Raw genomic sequence first — 24,297 nt, forward strand, 5'->3', positions numbered from 1 at the left:
TCTTCCTAGGGGACCCCAAGGCGTTCCCATGCTAGCAGAGAGATAAACCATATTTCTCGGACAACAAGGCGCATGGGATTATAAACCACAGTAAAAGTGTTTTTATTGGCGAGCAAATAGTTTTAGAAGAATTGCAAGGGTTTTGATGTGCAGAGAGAAAGAAACGAATGAGGATAGTGAATTAATACTAGCAGTCTTGCAGAGTATTACTATGATGTCGTTTACCAACATATTGGCAGAATGCTCATCGATGTGTACCCCATAAAATTGGTAAAGGGTCAGTAAGTACCGGATTACAAGGCATACTGTCAATATTTCAAGAAGATTTACTCTAATACATTACTTAAATACAGTACTCCTTGGTCTCCCTTGAAGTCCCCTACCAGCGGGACATGCCCAGAAAAACTGACCCGTGAATCATCCTGTAGACATCCTAATACTCCTCAGCAGAGGTTCTACTATAAGCCTTTCCCGGACGGCTGTGCTTCTCACCCTATCTCTAAGATGAGAGTCCAGCCATGATCTTCTTTGAGTCACTTTGCACCAGTCCTGAACGTAGGTGAGGGTAGATAAACTAATATACAGAGAGCTTTGCCGTTTGGCTTAACTCTTTTTTTTTACAAACACAGATCAGTGCATCGTCTGAATAACTGCTGACGCCACCACAATCCACAGTCCATCAAATACTGTGTTCTTCACGCACTCTTGTTCCAGTAGTTTTACAGCAAATTATGCTAGAATTGGTAGCTGTATTCTTTGCAAATGCTGTGTTTCTAACAAAAAAAAGGCAATTTCAGACGTTAAAAAACTCTTAAAGTCTTTAAATTGTATGCTTAATCTCCGTACAGGTACATGATTCCACGCTACACTGACATCGAGCAGTTTTTCACCATCAACCCGGAGGACGGAATGATCACGACGATGAGGCCACTGGACAGAGAATCTCAAGCCTGGCACAACATCTCCGTGGCTGCGACTGAAATTGGTACGTTGCACTCCCGACGACAACAACGCTCGCTTAGAACCGTCGCCCACATTTTTAATGACATTTTCTACCGTCAGCAACATCCGAAAATGACATATATGGTCGCGTACGAGGCAAAGCTGAATGAGCAGATGGGAAAATGCCAGTCAGGCTTTATCCTACTCATTTACCCGAAGAGAAAACTTTCATTTGCTTCTGCGGGATTCACTCCATGACATCATATGAAGACTTTTTAAGTGGATTCAAGCTGTTGCCTTCGATATTTTCCCCTTCTAGGTGGGAATGCGTTTGCATATTTTCGCTGTGAAATGTCAGTGCAAGAGCTGTCTAAATCTTAAATTAATTACATGTTTGGATCCGGGCGAGAGGCAGGATTCATGCTGACTGTGACTTAATAAAAAGCTGTGTCGTATTTTATCCGTTACCTGATACACCCCAGGATAGTGTTGAACGTGGGCTCTCGGTCCAAAACTACAAAATGGTTTAAATAGAAGTTCTTAAGTGCAGTTTTAGTTGTTTTTCCTGATTTATTTTCTCAATTATTTTGGTTTCTATTAATAATAGGATGAATAAATAGAAAATATAGTCTAGTAAAACAGTTGAATGATCAATAAATACAATTCAAGCTGTGCTTTGAACTTAGTTTGAAACATTCAAACACTTTAAATAATTTACCAGTGGAAAAATAGGGCAAACAAAATATTTGAAGCTTGTTTAATTCAAAACCGTTAGACAACCTTATGAAACTTAATTTTCTGTCAAATCTGAAGCCATTTGGCAAATATTTATACGTGTATAAGTTCATTTAAAAAAGGCCAAAGCGGTATGAAACCTTCATTTCTAATTTAAAAGTGAGTAAAAGTGAGGAGAGAAAATGGGGAATTCTGGATGACCCTCATGAGGTTTCTTTCCCCTTGTCTTGGCCCCACAAACCCCCACAGTTAGAGAGTCACAGAGGCCCCACCCTGGTATTCTGTGGCCGGGTTTCAAGCGAGCAAAGTGCCGCATGGTTTTTTCCCTGTGGTCTGCTTGACGCCAGACGGGCAGATGGAAAGCCACAGAGTCAGGGCCGTTGCAGGCTAGGCTCACCGCGAACAGGCCCTGGAAAGCTAAATAAATGTCTTATAATGACAGGCTGCTGGAAAAACTAACACTGAGCACAATCGCAAAAAAATTGCAAGACAGTGCATTTGGGAAGTTGCTGTTCTCTCCCTTTTCCATCGAAAATAGAATGATTCAATAACACCTACGCACTTGTTTTTTTCTAAGATGTCCTTCAAGTTAAGTTATTTCGACAAGACTGTTTCTGGAACAATCAATTTCTGCATCACGTAGAAGCTAATTTGTTTATACTTGGAGTTACCTTCGTGTGGAGGGTCGAACGACATTGGTTTGAGTCGTTCTGTGGAAAGAACTTTTATTGTTTAACAAAGTTACTTCGGTAGAAGTAGTTGCTTTCGAAGTGCTAATTACTGTGACCCTTGTCTTGGATAGAGTCACCAATCTTAAAGACAGACTGATGATTAGATGGACGGACAAATGGACAGAGACAGAAAGATAAATAATTGGATGGACAGTTGATGCATGGATGGATTGTCAAACAGAAAAAAGGAAACGCAGAGAGACTATTAGACAGACGGACAGAGAAAGAGATGGATGGACAGTCAGACTTGAACTGTCCAAAAGTAGCAGTAGCAGTATTAGTACTCACAGCAGTAGCAGTGGTAGTATTAACGTAAACATGAACTTAGTACTCATAGCAGTAGCAGTAGTAGTATACATAGTAGCAGTAGTAGTATTAACAGTAGCAGTAGTAGTAATAACAGTAGCATTATTAGAACTCATAGCAGTAGCAGTGCTAGTATAAATAGTAACAGTAGTAGTATTAACAGTAGCAGTAGTAGTATTAACAGTAGCAGTAGTAGCATTAACAGTAGCAGTATTAGAACTCATAGCAGTGGCAGTGGTAGTATAAATAGTAGCAGTAGTAGTATTACCTGTAGCAGTAGTAGCATTAACAGTAGTAGTATTAGTACTCATAGCAGTAGCAGTGGTAGTATTAAAAGTAGCAGTTGTAGAAATAATAGTAGTAGTATTAGTATTTGTACTCATAGCACGAGCAGTGGTAGTATAAATAGTAGCAGTTATAGTATTAACAGTAGTAGTATTAGTATTTGTACTCATAGCAGGAGCAGTGGTAGTATAAATAGTAGCAGTAATAGTATTAACAGCAGTAGTATTAGTATTTGTACTCATAGCGGGAGCAGTGGTAGTTTAAATTGTAGCAGTAATAGTATCAACAGTAGTAGTATTAGTATTTCTGCTCATAGCAGGAGCAGTGGTAGTATAAAAAGTAGCAGTAATAGTATAAGTGCTCATAGCAGTAGCAGTGGTAGTGTAAATAGTAGCAGTAATAGTATAAGTGCTCAGAGCAGTAGCAGTGGTAGTGTAAATAGTAGCAGTAATAGTATAAGTGCTCAGAGCAGTAGCAGTGGCTCAGGCCAAAACAGAAGAAAGATGTTTTTTCTCCTCTCTTGTGTTAAACTTAATCTCTTTTGACAACCGTCAGTTTCCTACAGCGTACCTTTGCTTTTTCTCTGACTGCAGGCAAATGTTGACAAGACAAGTTCAGTCGTGGAAGTAACCGAGTGTCACTGCACTGCACAAACATTTGTCTGCAGTGATGTTACGACTGTATCAGTATTTACATTAAAAACGCTATAACATGATTACTATTACTGCAGTTTTTGTCTTGAAGTAGAATATGTAGAAGAAAAAATAGCTGTAGTTTCATGTTGAGCTGGACTGCGAACATGAATCATTTGTAAATATTTTCTTCCTCCTTTCATGAAAAGAATAGAAACTCTAATTTAATGTTTTATTGTTTGTTGTTATGTGTCTGCTCTGCATCCTGCTGCTCCTTTTCTTTCTTTTCCTTCCGTCAGACAACCACTGACATCCGTCCCTAATATTGCTGGGGTAAGATGCGTAGGAGGGGAACCGGCTGACGAGGACTTCTGATGCCTCACAGACTCTTGTCTGATGATAAAATAAGAAAACTCTGAAGGAGGACTTGCGTTCACGCTTCAAAATATTCACGGCTACATTTGTATTCAGCCAAACACGGATTAGGGAGCAATCAAACACTTTACGACGCCAGTGACATTCGGATTTTAATGTCTTTGAACTTGTGCGTGAAGCGCCGTCGCTAATGTCATTTGTGTGTGTGTGTAGGCGGCCATCATCAGGACACCACTAAAGTGCGCGTCAACATCAAGGTCAAGGATGTGAACGACAACCCTCCAGATTTCGCCACAAACAACGAAGTCCTCATGTGTGAAAATGTTGTTCCGGGAAAGGTACGACTCATTTTTACAGCCAGTGAAACCCCTTTTAAACCAGAGTGTTTATGTAATATCAAGACAGTTAAATAATGAGACCACTTGTGTAGCGTCATGAAGCATTTACTTATTTTCAGAGCCCACTAGATGTCACTCTCTGCTCTGTTATCTATCAGTTTGAACAGCTTTTCTACAGAATCTTTTCATTTTTAAACTGCAAAATGTGCTTCATGAAGCTTCATCACCCACTATGGTTGTTTTGGGGGAACAATTCCCACAATGCATTAAGTTTTTTACTGGTTTGAACGAATGCGATAAATGCTGGTTTTCTTTTGTGTGTCTGTGGTTGTTGTGTTGATGTGTTAAGACAAAGGTGGGTCCAGGAAAAAGTGTGATATAGAAATGTAGTATCGAGCAATTTGGAATGGATGAATCATAAAAGAGGAGTGGAAGAGGGGGGGATAGAAGATGATTCAAATGGTTGGGTTGAACGAGGGATTGAGATGGATGAAGTCGAGAGACTGGAATGAAAAAGATATTGATGTGGTGATGGATAAAGATAAAGAGAGTGGAGCGATGGAAAGAGGTCAGGTGAGTGTAAAGATAGAAAAGGGGTAAACAAATAAAAAATGGGTGATGGTGTGTCATCAGGTCTTAAATTCATAAAAAAAAAAGTTTTACTTTATTAAAAAAAAACACGTTTGTGTTTCCTGTAATGTATAATTTTATTGGCTTGTGTATCATTTAAAAATATATATATAATACTTTATGGTTCATATTTCAATAAAGTGTGTATAAAATAAAACAATTATATATTTTTATTTACAATTACCATGAAAATATTCTCTGTGTGTTTTTCATGTGTGTGTTGCAATTACACTTTAAGGCACTAGATGGCAGCAATCATTGAGTCCGCCGCAGCTAAAGGAACGATGAAATCCTGCGAGATCCCGGCGTTGACTGAGAATGAGAGGATACAGGCGACTCCAGCTGCTTTTAAAGCTAATGTTTGGCCCTATTTTGGCTTTTAATTCACCTAAAAGTGACTGAAATAATCACAAGATGTCAATAAAATTCAGTATCCCCTAAAATTGTATCATGAAATAAGTTTATCGCTACAGCCCTATTTTATATTTATAGTCTATTGGTTAATGTTGTATGGATCGTTGTGTGGTATCACTGTACATTTGGGCCATTTTTGTTCATATTATATGTATTTTATTTGATAAATCTGTTCTGTCCATACTATATAATTGAAGCTCTATAAAGTATCTTGCTCACATGGCAAGATTGCTGGAGTTTGTGTTAGTTGCTCTGAGGGGGACGGATGGATGGAAACATCTTCCTTTGTCTTTGTGGAACATTACCTTGACAAAGCATCTCCGCGTGTGTCTCCAGGTGATTGAAACGCTGAGTGCCGTGGACAAAGACGAGATGGCTCACAGACAACACTTCACCTTCAGCCTCACCGCCGAAGTCGCCCACAACAACAACTTCTCCATAAAGGACAACAGAGGTACGGAACTTTGACGTCACACCTTTGGTGCAGCAGAGTCCTTCGGCGGCGTTGCACGAATCCATATTTCCCTTGGAATGGATCAAAGCGGCAACAGATGGAGGCTTACGCTACCTTGTAGAAAGCAGCAGGTGCTCGGGAATCTGAAATCCACTTCACACACGAGCGCACACATGTCTTGCGGGCCGTATTAATTGCAGCGGGGTCTCCATCCGTCTGTACATTTATCTTCAGGGGGCTAACTGATTGAATTAACTTTTGTAGGCGTTCGGAGAGCGGATACCAGAGAGAAAACAAGAGAAGAAGAGGAAATAAATAGAGAGAAGAAGACGCTGTAGGACATGGTTTACAGAGACGGGGGAGTCTCAGGAGGAGAGAGAGGGATTGATTGGAGGTCAGGGCGGTCAAAGGGGATTTAGATTGACAGTGAGACCTGAGTGAGCCGGAGAGGAGTCATCCAAGGAAAGTGGGATTAAAATTGCCTCAAATCTGGGGGAGAACCTGTGCAGTAAATGGCTGGTGGATATGAGAAAAAACTGCAAACACTTAGACGTGCCCGTGCAGAAGTAGCAGGAGTTAAGTCTGCACCTTCTAGAGTCGTGCCTGTTGGGACATTATTCATTCATCTGATTCATTATTCATGGCCGGACAATTCTTTTTTTCCCAGTGCACCGCCTCAGATACCAGGATTGTTGTGAGGGGGAACTCAAGTGTTGAAAAGTAATTTTAATGATACAATAATAAATGTTTTAGTACCTTCACTTTCCTCAACATTACCATGAAAAAAGGAGAAAAGAATAATCACATAAGGACACAAAGTCAATTAGAAAAAAAACACTAATTAAAGAAAATGAGGATAAATAATTCATATCATAAAACACATGTTTTGTGAGATTAACAAGTGGTTGATGAACAGACTTGTTGGATGGATGGTGTGGATGGATGGCTTGAGACAAACACAGTTAGATGAAGTGGATGGATGTGGGATAGAGGAGTTGGTGGATGTCAAAAAAAGTTGATGGATGGAGATCAGAAGGGTGGATGAATTAATGGAGATAACTAAATAAAGTTGTAATCTGGATGGATGGATGGATGGATGGATGGATGGATGGATGGATGGATGGATGGATGGATGGATGGATGGATGGATGGATGGATGGATGGATGGATGGATGGATGGATGGATGGATGGATGGATGGATGGATGGATGGATGGATGGATGGATGGATGGATGGATGGATGGATGGATGGCTGGATGGAACTACGTTTAAATTGATGGATGCAGATCGGATACAAGGTGGCTGTAAGGAGACAACCAAGTTGTAATGAATGGATGTAGAAGGGAGTTATAGTTGAATAAAATAATAGATGGATGGGTTGTAATTGATGAATGGCGATGGGGGGGTGGATGAATATGTGGGTAGATGGTTGGTTGAATAGAAAAAAGAACAGCCAGTCCAAAGATGGATGGACTTATAGATAGATGGAGACAAACAGAGAACGATGAAATGGGTGTATGGAAATGATATGGATGGATGGATGGATGGATGGATGGATGGATGGATGGATGGATGGATGGATGGATGGATGGATGGATGGATGGATGGATGGATGGATGGATGGATGGATGGATGGATGGATGGATGGATGGATGGATGGATGGATGGATGGATGGATGGATGGATGGATGGATGGATTAGATCAAATGTGTATGATGGACGAAGACTAACGATTAATAGATTTCAATAAAAGGGGATGATAGTTGACAATGGCGGTTGTGGGTTCTATTCCATTCCTCAAACCATGAATTCAACCATGTGTTCATCCACAGACAGCACCGCCAGTGTCTACGTTCTGCGTAAAGGATTCAGCCGAGTGACGCAGGACGTTTACTACCTCCCCGTCAAGATAAACGACAACGGCGTCCCCCCCATGAGCAGCACCGGCACCCTGACCATCCGAGTCTGCTCCTGCGACAGCAAAAACACCATCCTCTCCTGCAACGTGGAGCCCTACGTCCTGCCGCCGGGCCTCAGCACCGGAGCGCTGATCGCCATCTTGGCCTGCATCGTCATCCTGCTCGGTGAGGAACAAAGTCGTCAGAACGGGAGATTAGTTCGGAACCAAGATGGATTCATCTACGGCCGGGTTCAGGGATTTCATTATGTTGAATGTTAGGGATTATCTGACGCCGTGTTTACATCCGCCAAGTGGCTCGACCCGCTAATACCAAACATGATGAAAAATTTGCTTCACGCCGAGGTGTCGCACGGGTGTCCGGCTGTGTGTCCATTGATGTTCCTGCTGGATTAAATCTGGCATCATTTGACCCGACAGCGAGATTAGAGGTCGTGGTCGGGGAAATCGATGTGCCGGGAACAATCTCGCTGAATATCTGCCAAAATCTCTTCGTTGCTTATTACAGGATATTGCCAGGTTTCTAAAAGCCAGGTTAACAAGATTTGAAATCATTTGGAGGAAGATTTGTCTGAAGTACAAATGGGTTTGTCCCAAAATGTGTCGTCTAGAATCCGTGTTTATTACTTGTAAAGTCATAGTTTATATTGTTAATATTTTTGCTATTGTTAAAAATACCGTGCCAAAGAAACAAGACTATTGTTCACTGATGGTATTGGTGATCTTAACGTATTTTATTTTTTAATTTATATGGATATTTATTAACTGAATAGGGATTCTAGACCAATAGTTCTGTTTGAAACACATCTCCCACTTATAATATTTAAAGTTTATCATGGAATGAAAGTCAAAAATATGTGTGATGAATGTATCGTCGAGAATTTAATACCACAAAAAAAGAAGAAATAAAAACAAAAAAACGTGAAAATACCACTCCTATGATGACTTATACCAAACTAATCAATACCATGAATAATATGAATATAGTGTATAATAACTAACCTAAGAAATACAGCTTCATGTTTATCTTAAGCAATTCACACTTTTCTTTCTTAAGACCCTTTTTAATTATTTATTTGTAAAATCAAAATTATTTAATTAAAACCATGGATTTATGCGGCCTACATGCATATCAAGTATTTATTTATTTTAAATAAATGTCGTATACGGCCCGCTATTGGTGGATAGGAAAGATGCAAGAGTAAAATATTCAGTATACTGGCCACTGATCAAACAATGTACCATAATGGACAATGAACATTAATATTAAATATATAAAGATAATATGTTAAATAAAACATGCATGTAGAAGAAGAGGTAGAACATATATTTCAGTTTTATATTTTATGAGAAGTTAATACGATTTTTTATTTATTTAATTGACTGCACATAAAACGTTTTTGTGTCTTGTAAACATCATTGAAGCCATTCAGAGTATAAGCTTTTATAAGCAGATAAAAAAGATGATGTTGAAAACCTTTTTATTCCACACGCTGTGATACTCCTAAAAATAATTCACTGTTCTTAGCGTTTGCTTTCAACTTCCATTAGCGTACACACGGTCCCTTCTGCAGTTTGGGTTTGTAATTGTGTGCAGCGGAGACCATTTTCAAAGTCTGCCTGGAATACAACCAGCAATTAAAACGCTGTGTTTGTATGGATACAATAATGACATTAATTAAACCGGTCCAGGTCTAATTACAGTATTTCCCCACAGTGCCGGCTAATTAGCTCCTGTTCGCTTTTTACTTTTTCACCGGGACTTTGAGTTACGCCGTGCAATCTCGGAATCAGCGTCAATATCTCTCTCTCTTTGTCCTCGACAGCCATTGTGGTTCTGTTTGTTGCACTCCGCCGTCAGAAGAAAGAGCCATTGATAGTGTTTGAGGAAGAAGACATCAGAGAGAATATCATCACGTATGATGATGAGGGAGGCGGTGAGGAAGACACGGAGGCTTTCGACATCGCAACTCTGCAGGTACGAACCCAAACCCTTGGATTTCTAACAGGATACAATCATTTCTAGTTATATACAACTTTTAAAGTGCAGCTTTAGCTCCAAGTTGCTTTGGAAAAAAAATGATTACCATAAAGTAGAGTACCGTTGAGCGAACAGGGACGAGCTTGATTTGGAAAAGTTAACCAAGGTGTGACCTGAGCCCACACCTTTCAATCAGGACCCTTCAGAACCTTAAGACAGGTCAGGCTGAAACAAGTCGACTGTTAAATTGGACCTTATGGAGTCGAGTCTGAGCCTTAATGAGCCCTGGCTGACTGAGCTCTTCACTGGTTCACAGCGTTTGAACCACTAGCCGTATGTAAGAACCATTCCAGGCATGAAGTACATGACACGGGTGGTCTCTTAAGGTTTTTTTCACTTGATATATATATATATTTATATATATATATATATAAAAAACAAGTTTTAGTAAAATGGAAACAATTCTAAAAGTCTTGATTTTGTTCAGAATCCAGATGGTGCCAACGGTTTTCTGCCCCGAAAGGACATCAAACCCGAGCTCCAGTTCCCCCTCAGGCCAGGCAGCGGCCCAGCGGCCAACAGCGTAGACGTGGACGACTTCATCAAGTCTCGGATCGCTGAGGCCGACTGCGACCCAACAGCACCGCCGTACGACTCCATCCAGATCTACGGCTACGAAGGCAGAGGATCTTTGGCCGGATCGTTGAGCTCCCTCGAGTCGGTGACGACGGAGTCCGACTTGGATTATGACTATCTGCAGAGTTGGGGGCCGAGGTTCAAGAGGCTGGCGGATTTGTACGGGACCAAAGACTGCTCCGGTCACGACCTTGACGACGGCGAAGACTCTTAACAGCGGTCTCCATGAGAGGACGCCATTACGATTATTTTGATAATGATTCCCAGAGGATTTGTTCACCAAACCTCCTCAAGTCACAGTGTTATCAACAACAGACTGATCCAACCCAACCTATCAACCAACGGCTTTCCACCCCTTGACGTCTCCTCTGCCCCCCCGCCCCCCGAGAAGATGTGTCAAAAAGGACAAGTATTACGCCCAAATCTCTCCTTTCAGTCTCTTTTGGGAAGACTTGAATATTGTAGGGCTGGGATATCTGTGTGGAAGAAAAATGTTGCTGTACGATCAATGACTTATCGCAAGCGCTTTAGTTTATTAGATTCTATATACTTTTGTGGACTGGATTCACATACTTTCTTAAGATATAGAGGAGCGAGAGGGGTTTGTTTACCTGAACAATAGTAGGAAGAAAAAGGGGAAGAATTAAGAGTCCTTTTTCTGTATCATTGAATATTCCACAACAAATCAAATTAGCTGCGGATTTGGAGCTTCCCAATAATATACAGAATTTTAGTTTTTAGTTGGTGAAAAAATTATTTATTTGGTGGTATTTGATCTCTTTCCTTGATGACCACAAAACCCCCATTTCTTCCTGAGTTTTGACCGACCCAAATGTTGAATGTTATCGTTCTTCTTAGGCTTTGTTTTTCTTTAGGCTACTCCTTTAAACAAAAAAAAACCCCGAAACACTGAAAAATAACTTAATTAAATACAAAATTACATTTTATTTTCCAAATCTTTATTCATGTCAATTTAGCAATAAAAATTTCCAATCATTGTTTTTCTTCACCTTTAAATAAGCTAACGTTAACAGGATTTATGAGTTTACCGAATCTTTAAATCACAAATTCCTTGTTTATACAAAAAACTAAAACGTGTGGAAAAATGACTAATTATCTCCTTGCAAGTAGAAGAACAAAAACTCTTTGTACGCAAATTTTCCAAAACATGCAGTACTCACACATTTTCAGCAAAGAGCTATTACAGCTACTCTCCCTTCATGATAAAAAATAAAGATTAAGTATTTCAAAGGACCTTCAAGAGTAACCACTGATTCCCAAAGTTTCTAAAGTAGGATGAATGAGTCTTGCACATCCTCAAATCATTTCATTTATTATAATTGCTCCAATTTCCGAAGAAGATTAAAATCCAGTGTTCAATGATACAAAGAAAGCGGAAAAGAAAGACGTTCTGATGGTCAAGCATTGAGTAAAACAGAATTGTACTGTGTGGAGGATCCAGCAGGTACCAAGGTTCGGTCTTCGTGATGAGACTCTGGGTTGTTGATACTTTGAAGAAGCCTCTTCACAGTATGGTGGCCTTATAATAAACAAACAACTCCAGGGGCAACATTGAACAATGTAACGGCAGAAGACCGCTAGCTTCAGTAGCTTCCCCCAACAAATGCACCCAAAGGGGGGCTGTGGACATTTGTGAAATCGCTACTCTCCTCCTTTTCTACTCCAGTAAAAAAAAAGAGAAAAAAAGCATCGGCCCTCAAAGACTTGGAAACTGTGGATGAGACTGTGTTCGACTCAAGAAGATTAAAAAAAAAAAAAACATTCTTCACAAGCCAATGTTTCCCTTCCTTCCATGGACGATCTCTTTCCAAACCGGGTCCACCAATGAATGATCACTTCCTGATTTGGAATCCACTAATCAGTCACGATGAGTTTAAAAAAAAAAGGATTAAAAAAAAGACCTGAGCTCGAATTTTCGCCTTAAACTTACGAACTTACGGACACTCTTGCAACGCAGTGCATTCTCTTTTATTCCTTTTGTTTTTGTATCTTGTGGGAAGAAAACATCTCCATGGTTAAATAACTCAACTTTTTTGCGCACTCGCAAAATCGGATAAATGTTCCGGCCAACGCGGAAAACTAAGAAAAAGAAAAGATGACTTGTGTTATTTTCCAACACCAGCGATGTTGGTCGCCACATCTGTTGTATCAACATGTGTTGCGTTTCATACATTTTGGAAAGTAACATTAAGTCGTGTTTTCTGATACAACAGAATGTCCCTTTTTTGCCTATGGCTTTTTGTTGAATCTTTTTTTTTTATTGTTATTATATTATTATTAATATTATTGTTGTTGTTTTTTAATCACTATTATCATTATTATTCCAGCTTTTTGTTTCCTGCTACACAGAAATTAAATGGTTTTAACTATTTGTGGATGATTTATGGTTGTCTGGAAATGTATCGTTACTAGATTACCATAAAAAAAGCTCCAAAGTTAATTCACAGTTTTGTTATTTTTCCTTTTGTATCTGCTTCCTTTTTTTCTACATTATAATTTGGCGTTTCATTGTACTCTCCCTGGTCCAGAGAAATGTGTTTGTCGCAGTGAATTAAACGCCTCGTTTTTATTCTCTGTCAAGATTTATGGTACCAATTTGTACAATTTTAAAAGTTCTTATTTTAGTATACATACAGGTTATTCCAGTGTTACGAAGAAAAAGGAAAAAAAAAAACATGTAACAAAGATTTAAAAAAATGTTTCAGCATCACACTTATATTTTCTTTACATTGTACTGTTGCTTTATTATGTGCTTCAATCTCAGAAGCGAAAAAAAAACAAAAACATACAAACTTTTAAATAAATGCTCTTTTTATAAAATACTATTGCTTTAAGTGTGATTGTCATGTCTGTGTTACCCGTGATGAATCACTCGATGGGGGCTTGATACATTGATTTTAATCAACACTACCCAAGATTGAACATATTAGTTCATGGCTCCCCCCGATGTTAGAACAGTGTAATTGCATTGTGAACCGCTGCTGTGATTCAGAGGCACTTTTGCTTAGAAAATGAGAGAAAAGCTATTGTTTTGTCTATTTTCCCTAACTGTGAGCTTTAAAAGTACCTCAGCCATGATGGTTATAAGTGCAGCTGCCGCCATGACCAACTGCTATTAAACAGTTTGGTGCCTACGTTGACAATGACTTATACGCTTCATAGCTAAAATATGATGTTTCAACTATAGATTTCTCTCATTCAAATCTTTATTTCCTGGGATGAAGTCTAAATTGAAAAAGTATTGATTCATTGCATCTTAAACTTTCCGTTTTAAATTATAGGTTGAGTTCTGTCAGTATAATTTTGGGCAACATTCCTTCAAAAGTAAAAGACTCTCACATTCTGTGACTGAGATGCTTTAAGGGCAACTAACGTGTTCATTTAAGTGTGTCTTAAATGTATCTTGGACCTCTATTATACTCATCAGTATGTGTCTATTTGTACAAAACTCTCTTTTCATTGAAATATTTAAATTAGATAATGATATTTAGCCTCGCCCTCTGAAAATGCTTTGTTGTTCTGGAGATTAAATCGTGTTTACCATAACCAAACCCACTCTGCTGTGATTGGTCAAACATTAAGGTTTGTCACTGCGTCACCAATCCAGGAAGTCTCCACCTCCAAGGGACAAAGCTGGCATGATTACAGCTGCCTGGAGCAGTAGTGAACCCGCTCTCATAACCTCTTGTTAGTCCAGATTTCAGATGTTGGAGAACTTTATAAAGTAATAAGTTCAGAACATGATCATGATGAAGGACTTACTGCATCTTGGAGAGGAAGATTCAACATTTCAAGCATGTGAGTGAGTCAGGAGAGTTGGGTTTTCATCAGTTCCATCTTAAGCAACACTAAACAAGATTGAACTTATTTCTGGCTTGCTACGTTGTTAGAAAACTGTAATAATACATTGTATATGTTTTTATTTGAGAAAAAAACAGGGAAAGTGATCCTGCTTTTCGGTCTGCTAATGTTAAAACCAGTGCCAGTATTGAGTATTGGGACCCATCCATAATCTGGACCATTCCCAGACCGACTAAACTAGAAATATCAAATTTCCCAAAGGAGAGCTCCAGAGGGATTGATACAGTCTATCTAATTATACTTCTGTTTTAAGGTATTGAACTCTTGCGTATATCTCACTAATGTTAAGGGGAAACAAGGCAACCCACTTCACTAGACTATGGCCGCAGTATCTTGACGAGAAGAAAGAAATAGAAGATGGCTTTGGATTTGGAGAGAAAGATGAATGCCGCAATATATAGACACAATCTTGATCATAACCTGAGTTTTTGGCCTCAGGCTGGTTTGATCCTTCATCTATCAGGAGAAGGAAAACCCGAAAATACCAAAGGTTAGGCTAAAGAAACATTTTTATTTTGTCCTGAGCACAACCTATAAAAGCCAGAGTTGTAGGATACACAAATGGAAATGTTGTGTTGGATTGCATTAAAGATGCAGGACAAGCACAAAAAACAACTTCTACTGATCAATCATTTTAACTTCAGGCTACCAAGCAAGCAGACTTTTATCAGCTTCTGAAATGACACCATCACAGCATATAATCACCCCAATAAAGCAGAAATGTCATATAGGGATATACAAACACAGAAGTAATTTCCCCTCTCCTCAGGTGGCCACACTTGGAAAGGTCAGGCTCTGCTCTGAGACAAAGACTAATGACATAAAACAGACTAATTATGAGAGGAAGGGAATAAAGGAATTTATGCCAGTGTGTCGATACCTAAGAAAAAGACAAGACAGAGTTATTAAGCACGTGTGCAGAGGATGAATAACTCCACTGAACTTTGAGACGACTTGATCTCCTGCAGCTCAATTTCCAGCACAGTCGGAAAGTAAAAGAGAGGAAAAAATGTACACACAACACCTCAGGTACGAGTGTGTTCATTATTGTGAGAAAAGTCTTGAAGAAAGTGAGACGCAAACAAACATCTAACAAACTTCCACTGGAAGCTAAAGCAAAAAGGTAAATACAAATAAAGAGAAATAGAAAGAAGAAAAAAACATTAGGATCATGGATAATAACACATTTTGGCACCACAACCACATGAGATTTGTTTTATTGATTTATGGATGGATGTTTTATAAAGTCTTAAAAGGCAACTTAAAGGGTGTCATAGCTCAGATGGTAGAGTGGTTGCCTGCAGTCCAAAAGGTTGCAGGTTCAATCCCAGCTCCAGACAAGCTTGTGTCATTGTCCCTGAGCAAGACACTTTACCCTGATTGCTCCTGATGGCAGATTCGGCGCCATGTGGTGCAGCCTACTCCCATCAGTATGTGTGAATGGCTGTCAAAGCGCTTTGTGACCCTGGTCTAGAAAGGCGCTATATAAATAGAGATTATTATTATTTATAACTAATGTTAACACTCTCTTGACTCACATGTTTCAAATGTTGAAGACTTCCTCTCCAAGATGCAGTAAGTCCTTCATCACGATCATGTTTTAAACTTATTACTTTATAAAGTTCCCGCCCGTCTGAAATCTGGGCAAATGAGAGGTTACGAGAGCAGAATCCATTATTATATAGCAATGACTTCACTCCTCCCTCAGACAGCTGTAATCACACCCCGCTTTGTTTATGCAACGATTCCATTTGGGGTGGAAACTTCCGGGATTCATGACGTCCAGTGACAAACCTCCAAGTTTGACTGATCACAACAGAGTGTTTCGGGTTATAGTAAACAAGATTTAATCTCCAGAAAAACAAAGAGATTTTAAAAAGATATACAAACAAACACACACTGATGAGTACAATAGAGATCCAACATCTATTTAAGACACACTTAAATCAGGAGTAGTAGTACTAAAATAGTACTGTTGTGTCATCATTAGTTGGATTTTCCATTTTCCATTGTAACTCCAGAAATTGAAAACTAGTGATTTGACCCCTTGTGTAAATGAAATCACGTCATCCAAAGTCTCAGTTCCATGGTTGACCAGTAGAGGCAGGCTTTTGATGGCCAAGAAAACGCGATAAAGAAACGTCACAAAAATGTAATTTTCTTGTCTTCCTGTGTCAGAATGACTTGTTAATGCAATTTAAATATTTGTATTATGATATTGTTAACAGTCACACAGACTCGAAATAAAAATGAAAATGTCACATTGAAATGTTTAAGGTTGGACAACAAGAGCTAAACAAAGAAACCTGCGCTAACCTTCACTTGTGAAAAGTAGATGAGTGAAAGTCCACTTTTGCATCAATTTGAACCTTTTGTTTGGTCTCCTGGGAACAAAGACAGAGGTAAATCCAGGAGAAATCAATCAGAGGAACAGAGAAGGACACAAAGACTTGGATGTGTGGAGCTGGAGGTTTAAAGAGGGCTTCAGGGACGGCGAGATGAGCCAAGGTGAGGAGGTTTAAGATGCAGCAGGGACGGAGATAAATGAGACTGTACACAATCCAAACATCAGAGTAAGAGCTACAAAGTATGTAGATTCAAAGAACAAACTCCTTTTTTTTCATAACACAGTGTAATGTATACATTTTCAAAGCTCATATCAGTGAAGATGTGGGAAGATGAATATCCTTAGAGTAAAATAACCAATTGAAAACTGTGTTATTGTGAAAATTATTCCACTTTACGTTTCAAAAACAAGTCACAAACCAGGTTTTTAAAACCCATAAATGTATTCTCTGGCACATTTGGATTTTAGTTGGTTTATTTGAATAAGCAATGGCACGTGCTAATGCTAATAAGTACGGACCACCAAAACAAATACATTTGTAGTTTGTTGAATGTATATCCTCAAGACCTTTCTTGTGTTTTCATAATCTGTTATTTGTCACTTTAAGTTGCCTAAGATTAAAGTACAAAACAGCAGTATAAGACAGAATGCGGTACCGGAAAATGAAATCATAACAAGCCAAAGTATCAAAAATAGTTGTATTTATTCCAATGTATATTTAGACACCAATTATAACTGGAGTTATGCCTCTGCTTCTTCATCAATTCCTTTTCTAACATGATGAAAAACGACTCCATCTCTAACTCATCTCTAACATCTTGACGACAGCCGGAGTGGAATAGTCAGATGTGGGTAATTGTCCACATTTTCCCATCAACGTATTCTTTTAAACAGAGATTGCTGACAGAATCTGGGGGAAAGCTGTTCTGCAGGGATTCATGATAGATGTCGTCTCTAGCATCCATTCTCGACGAGCCACTTTGTTAACCTGTTTTTGTTATTGTTGTCGCACACACCAGTCTGTTACTACAATGAAATATGATCTAATCTGCAGTGGCGTTATGACTGCTGAAGAGATGGTTAAAAGGCTATGTTGAATTCCTATAAAGCATTGTCTGAAAGTCGTGATCAAAAAATATTGACATCACAGAAAAAAATATGTTTGTATTATTCTTGCTTAAATGCAAATATAAAATAAGTTAAAAACAATATTATTTAATTGGCTCGTAAGTGGAAAGACCACAATAAACCCTACTTGTATTTAATAGTAACTTAATATCGACGTCAAAAACAATTTGTCACACATTTGAAACAACAAACTTTCACCGAATCTCATTAACTGACGAGTGGGACAGGTTCAATAGTGTAGGAAGCGTGGGATGGAAATCAAATTAGAAGAAAAGCAAATGTTTACTGAATTAAACTCAACTAACAAATTAACAACACAAAAAAACAATGTGGGCTATGAATACAAGGAAATCCATTCTTCAAAATGAGGGATAAATGTTTCTTTTATATCATTTGCTTACGACAAATAGTGATCTTGAGGTTTATATATAAATTATATTGCTACAAGGTTTGAAATGGATTCATGTTATTACCAAGTCTATGACAATGTACACTTGCAATTCCTAACCTGCACTGTGTAAATAGTTTAATTGTATTTTTTTTTTTTTTTTTTAAGATTGTACAACTCTACCAAAGCAAATTTGTAAATTGGTGGAACTCTTCACAGATAATGGCTTGTGAAATGGTTGCTTATGTGAAATTGTTGTGTACTGTTATGCGATATAACTAATAAGTTAAAAAGTTTCTTTGACTAAACTAATCTAAAATGTCGTTGACTGGAACCTGAAAGAACAATACAAAAGTGTGGATGTGATTAAAACTTGAAATAAAAGCTAAACAGTAAAAAAAAAACAAATATTAAAACAGGCTTCCAAAAACAACACTACTAAGTAATAAATAAACTAGTTCATCAATCCTCCAACCACTAAACAAACGTGTAGAATCCTCGGCTCGAGGTGGCACCCCAAAGACAAGTTAGCGCAGATGCTGAAAGCTAATAGCTGAAATGTTTGGCTATAAAAACACCCAGATCGACCACAAACCGTTTTTATACCATCCAAAAAAAAGCCATTTACCTTTCATGGTGTATAGTTAACACATCAATAACCATTTCTTAATTACAAAACAAGCCCCTGAAAAGAAATTAGATTGCGAGATGCTAAGAGATTTTGGGCCCAAAGTAATTTCTTAGACTTATTAAAAAATGATACCAAGCATATATGATTTGTAAATGAGGAAATTAAAGTGGTACATATTAATTAAAGCGAGACCAAAATTAAAAACATTCCTCCAGGGAACTGTGTCTGGAGAATACTCATAAAACTGGATTTATCGAATCTGATAACAAACAGGGTAAACAACCAAGTGTCATCGTGAAAGGTGGATCACAAGGGTCATTTGTGTTCGACTCTTTAGATAAGCGTGTACTTTTCAAAGAGCTTGATCTCGCGTTTTCTATTTCAGGCCGACTCCTCACCAGTGTGTGGTGGAGGATCCCAGTGTGGCGGAGGCCTGATTAGTTTTTAATCACAAAGTGGCACTTGAGTAAACAAGGAAATATTCTCTCCATCGCCCCCGAGAGCAGAAGTGTGTGTGTGTGTGAGTGTGTGTAAAAGCCGGATGGATGTCCTTGGGTGCACCATAAACAGACAACACTAAGTTAATTAACCAGCCAGGCATTCCGTTCGTAACGTGGTTACTCTTTCAGTTTGCCACGATCTGCAAGTTTGTGTATCAGCTGGATGTCCTTGAATGCACCGCGAAAACACAAACAAATGGCGCTCAACTGCTCACATGGAAAATGAACTAATCACTAAGTTCATTAGTCAAATGGAAATTGTGTTTGAGGAGTTTGCCAGACTTCAGTTAGTAGGCTTGATTTAGTTTGGCCGTGAGAGGGTTTTTCTTAACTACAATTGCTACTGAAGTGTCTTTATACTGTATGGATGAATTCCATCGTTAAAAAAAATTAATCTTGGATCTACTGGATCCTTCTTGTTTTTATAACGGTGGATTCAGTGTCCATTTGAACTTTATTTATCACAGTATGGAGTTTTTGTATGTGTAAAATAAAATTAATTTTTGATTAAAATTAAGATGCAAACATTGACGGCGTCCTTCGTTTTTGTGTTGCAATTAAATCCCCGGCCGCAAGAACGCACCAGTCATCCCGGCAATGACTGAGGACAAGAGGATGCAGTTGACTCCAGCAGCTTTTAAAAGCTGAAGTTTGGAACTATTTTAGTTTCCAAAACAAATGAAAGCAGTTACGACTTTGTCAAGAGTCATGTGGTCTGTAAATTCTGCAACACCAGAGTCAAGTACTCGACAATACTCATAATATATCCTTGATCATGAAAATATATATCGTATAGTTGCCCCTGTATCATTATACGCTTTATATTGCCAGATCATTGTCAATACACAACCCCAGTTGGTCGAGACTGTTAGACTGTGAGTGTAGAAAAGAAGACGTTTATGATATGTTTGCTAGTGCTCGAGCATTTTATAACAATCGCAAGGGTCTTTTTTTTTCATTGTCATGACATGTCATGCACGACCACTAGTCGGTATGTACCTCTGATTCACTAGTTTAGAGGCACCGTCATGAGCATCTTAACATGTTTTATTTGTTCAAGCCCTCAAATCGAGTGACTTTTCTTTTGGGAGTTGTGCTCCTTTAATGGAGATTATTTCTTTAATAAATAGCGACCCTGTGATATTTTGACACACGTCTGCGTCGTCTTTGTTTATTTTAATCCATATCAACCAAAGGCATTCGTTACAATTTGCCTCTCAAAACATCAAAATCATGATACATTGTCTTCATTTTGAAATAGATGGCCTTCCAAGAGGCGTTCCAGAATGAAGACACTTTATCATGATACCTGACCTGACCATCTGTTTCCTGGGGCCTCATCAACCAATCACTACTTTAAACATCTATTCTATTGCAACTTTACATCACTTGATTGCCATGAACTGAGATATAAAATATGACGCTTCGTGAAACTTCATCAGCTCATCACTTCCTAAAGAAAGCCTCTCTGTGATCTTGGCAGTCATGACTTTGAGTTATGTTAAGTTTTTCTTTGTTTGTAACAAACCAGCTTAAAATCAATCAAAAAATGATTTGTACAAATGAATGATGTAGTTTTTGGCTCATTTGTGTTACAAACTCAGATTAGCCTTGAAGTAGAAAGGTTGCCAGCACCCTGCTCTAAGGCAGATCCACTTTCATCCATCTATCCTTCTGCTCGGGCGTCTGGCTCTGCTTTCATCCATCAAACATACAGGGCTTGTAGTTGATTGCCGTCATCGAGTGAAAAATGGAAAGCTAAGAGGTTCTATCACGTCTTATAGATCGATGTCCGCAGGTTTAATCTTTGGGTGCTCGCATGTAAAAACATTGAGGTCAAACACGACTTCATCAGTTCCAGTGATATTCATTTTCTGTCAGTTCTGTGGTTCATATTCTGTTCATCGCTTTAAACGAATATACATGACATGAGCTGCAGGTTTGTGGAAGCAAGTGATTTACATGCACTTTTTTGGATCCAAAAATATAAGTTTTTTTATCCATTTTATAGTATAGCAAACAAGCTTACAAGGACGATGGATAACAGTCGATAAATATACCTTAAAGATAAATGGACAAGTAACATTTTTTATAAAATTCAAAAGAAAGTATACATTACAAGGTACGAAAACTACCTGTTTTTCAAATAAATTGCAAACCATATTATCCTTAATTATTATTTTAGAAGCTTGCAAACATTGCTTGATTGACAATTTATTAATAAAATAAAGTTGTTGGTGATCCGTTCAAAAGTGGTTGAGCTTTGTCATCCTTGGGTGGAAATATTCAAATTTCTATCATTTTACCTTTTTTTATTTTGTATTATTCACCCTTTGTTTTAGGTCTCCTTTGTTGTGCATCTATAGGCATGTGTGCGACTACAGCTTCTGTTGAAAAAAAAAAAAATTCTATTGAAATTACCTTTTCTTTTTTCTCAATAATATTTTTGTTGGGGAAAAGGGAGGTAATTTAATCTATGCATGTATAGGTATGCCCCGTTATGACTTTTATGGTCCCTATACCTGGGTTTTGAGTATCGACCAATCTTAAAACCAATGTTAAAATAATTACTTTCTTGCCCTACAGTGAGATAACATAACTTAAAAGCAAAATGTGCTGTGTATGAAACTGGTATTTACTGAAATGAAGGGTTTCAATGTTACTTTCATTTGGAAAATATAAAGGAAATACACTTTAATTGTCAACTTTTTTACCCTATTAGCTGCAAAAATCTATCACGAGTTGAAAAGAAAGTCTGATACAAGATTTTCCAATTCTGTGTGCTGGCTGGAAATTTCCAATTTCCTGAAGGAGACCTTCGGAGGGATCGATAAAGTTGTATCTATCTATCTATCTATCTATCTATCTATCTATCTATCTATCTATCTAAAAAAAAACATTAGGTGGAGTTAAGCAAAAAAGATAGTTTTAGGTTCAATGCACAAGCACTTAAAAAGTAAAGCTCCTCAACAAAGACAGAACATAAAAAAGAGAGAGAAAAAAAAGACTTAATTAACGTGTTTTTTAATCCATACAATTTGGCTTCTTATCCAGAGTTCAGTTTCAGCTTCATGAAGATTTGCTGCAGGTGTGTCTTCATTTAATTGGAAACACCTTTGAAGCCAGAAGTTGCCAGAAAAACCAAACCACAGGAAGTGATGCAGGAAAATAAGAGCAGACAGGAAGTGACAATATAACCAACAAAGACAGTGTTAAAATGTATTCTTGTGCTTCGTTAACTGCCTTTTTTATGTATTAAATAGAGTTTTATATGGGAAAGAATGATGAACACGTGACTGGGACAGACAGCCTAATATAAGCCCCCCCGACCCCCCCACGTTCATTTAGCGTTCACTGAACCAACTCATATTTAATGCATTTTTAATGAACTGATCTTTCATTGCGAATCTAAAGCTAATTTGGTGTGTTATGAATCCTCTTTGCTGGTTAGCCAACGATCAAAAGATGACGGCTGATGTGTGTGTAGCTGTTCATTCATTGACACACGTGTGTGTGTGTGGTCGCATGTGTGCGCCAGTTGTCGTGGTGTGTGTGCCACGGTGTGGCTCACAGATGGCTTGGATATGCGGCGTGGGCACGGAGGGGTTTCTGGCTGTGCTGTGAGTCAAATCAGCCAAAAGCGCCATTACTCACAATTAGGCCCTAAACAGATTAAAGAATCGGGCGAGCCAGCCATGCGCTCGCACAGAAACAAAGAAATACTGGCGCTGATCTACACAGGATGGCGCTCTCATTCTGGATCTGTTTGTTTTATTTCATGGGTTTTTGTTTGTATTTATCGCAACACTTGGCTTCTGTTTTGAGCTGCCGCAATGTTTGGGCTAAATGAACACAGTCTGGAGATCTGTGGGTGTTGAACCATCTGATTGTGTAGTTTAGTGTGTGGCCTTCACACACCTGGGCACATATTAGGAAGTTCTACTCAAATATAAAATAAAGGTGAAATATTAAACTAGAGAACATTGGGGTTAAAGTTCCTGACACTTTTTTTCCAGAATGATTAAAGAAGCACACGGTGTTACTCAAGTGTCCATCCTTGGTCATCTCTCCTGAGGAAATCGTTCACTGAATACTTACGACTTGTCATGCTATTGTGTCATATTTATGTGAGGATACGTCGAGATACTCGCCTGAAATTTTCTTTCAAGAAAGAGATTTTGGTTGCTGACCCTAAATGAATGAAATAGAAAATAGTCGTAATTGTCTTAAGGAATTGTAAGTAAGTAAGTAAGTAATATATATTTATATAGCGCTTTTCGAGACCAGGGTCACAAAGCGCTTTAACAATCAAAACAATACTCAAAACAGTACATACTTCAAAGATCAAGACAACACCGAGAACAACACAGGAGTTCGAGAAATTCAAGGAAAAGCCTGCACAAATAGAAACGTCTTAAGATGTTTCTTAAAGGAGTCAGTAGACTCCATCAAGCGCAAAGAGAGAGGAAGATTGTTCCAAAGCTTAGGAGCAACAGCCTGAAAAGATTTCTCTCCTCTGGTCCTGAGCCGTGTGCGTGGAACCATAAGTAGATTCTGATCCACAGACCTCAGAGCCCGAGCTGGGGTGTAAGGCTGGATCAGATCAGTGATGTAAGGAGGAGCCTGACCATGAATAGCTCTGAAAGTAAGAACCAGAATTTTAAAGTTGATCCTGAAAGAAACTGGAAGCCAGTGAAGAGTTTTAAGGACCGGAGAAATGTGAGTTCTTCTACTAGAGCGGGTCAGAATTCTCGCTGCAGAGTTCTGAATCAACTGCAGGCGAGACAGCTCCTTCTTGTTAAGACATGAAAACAAACTGTTACAATAGTCCAGACGAGAAGAAACAAACGCATGGATTACAAGCTCCAGATCATGTTGTGACAGCATTTTCCTAAGTTTAGAGATTTTTCTCAGTTGAAGGAAACAGTTTCTGGTCAGTTTTCTACAGTGTTGAACAAGAGACATGTCTTTATCAAATACAACACCCAGGTTTCTCAGGCTCAGTTTGACAGACTGACCCAAGTCACCCAAGTACTGACTCAAC

The 24,297-nt window shown here is 38.5% G+C and overlaps 1 protein-coding gene across 2 annotated transcripts in view; it reads left to right on the forward strand.

The window, feature by feature from the left end:
- Nucleotides 1-13,059, forward strand: part of cdh11 (cadherin 11, type 2, OB-cadherin (osteoblast)) — a 105,235-nt gene extending 92,176 nt beyond the window's left edge. For both annotated transcript variants that reach the window (XM_087802270.1, XM_087802269.1), the window contains 6 exons: nt 849-985; nt 4,220-4,344; nt 5,725-5,842; nt 7,675-7,926; nt 9,587-9,738; nt 10,229-13,059. In XM_087802270.1, the coding sequence (XP_087658396.1) occupies nt 849-985; nt 4,220-4,344; nt 5,725-5,842; nt 7,675-7,926; nt 9,587-9,738; nt 10,229-10,591 (1,147 nt within the window). In that variant the 3' untranslated portion in view covers nt 10,592-13,059. The remainder of the gene's footprint in view (nt 1-848; nt 986-4,219; nt 4,345-5,724; nt 5,843-7,674; nt 7,927-9,586; nt 9,739-10,228) is intronic.
- The last annotated feature ends 11,238 nt before the right edge of the window (nt 13,060-24,297 follow it).

This window comes from Callionymus lyra, chromosome 11, assembly GCF_982586985.1.
Source record: "Callionymus lyra chromosome 11, fCalLyr1.hap1.1, whole genome shotgun sequence".
In the NCBI taxonomy this organism is placed as follows: domain Eukaryota; kingdom Metazoa; phylum Chordata; class Actinopteri; order Syngnathiformes; family Callionymidae; genus Callionymus; species Callionymus lyra.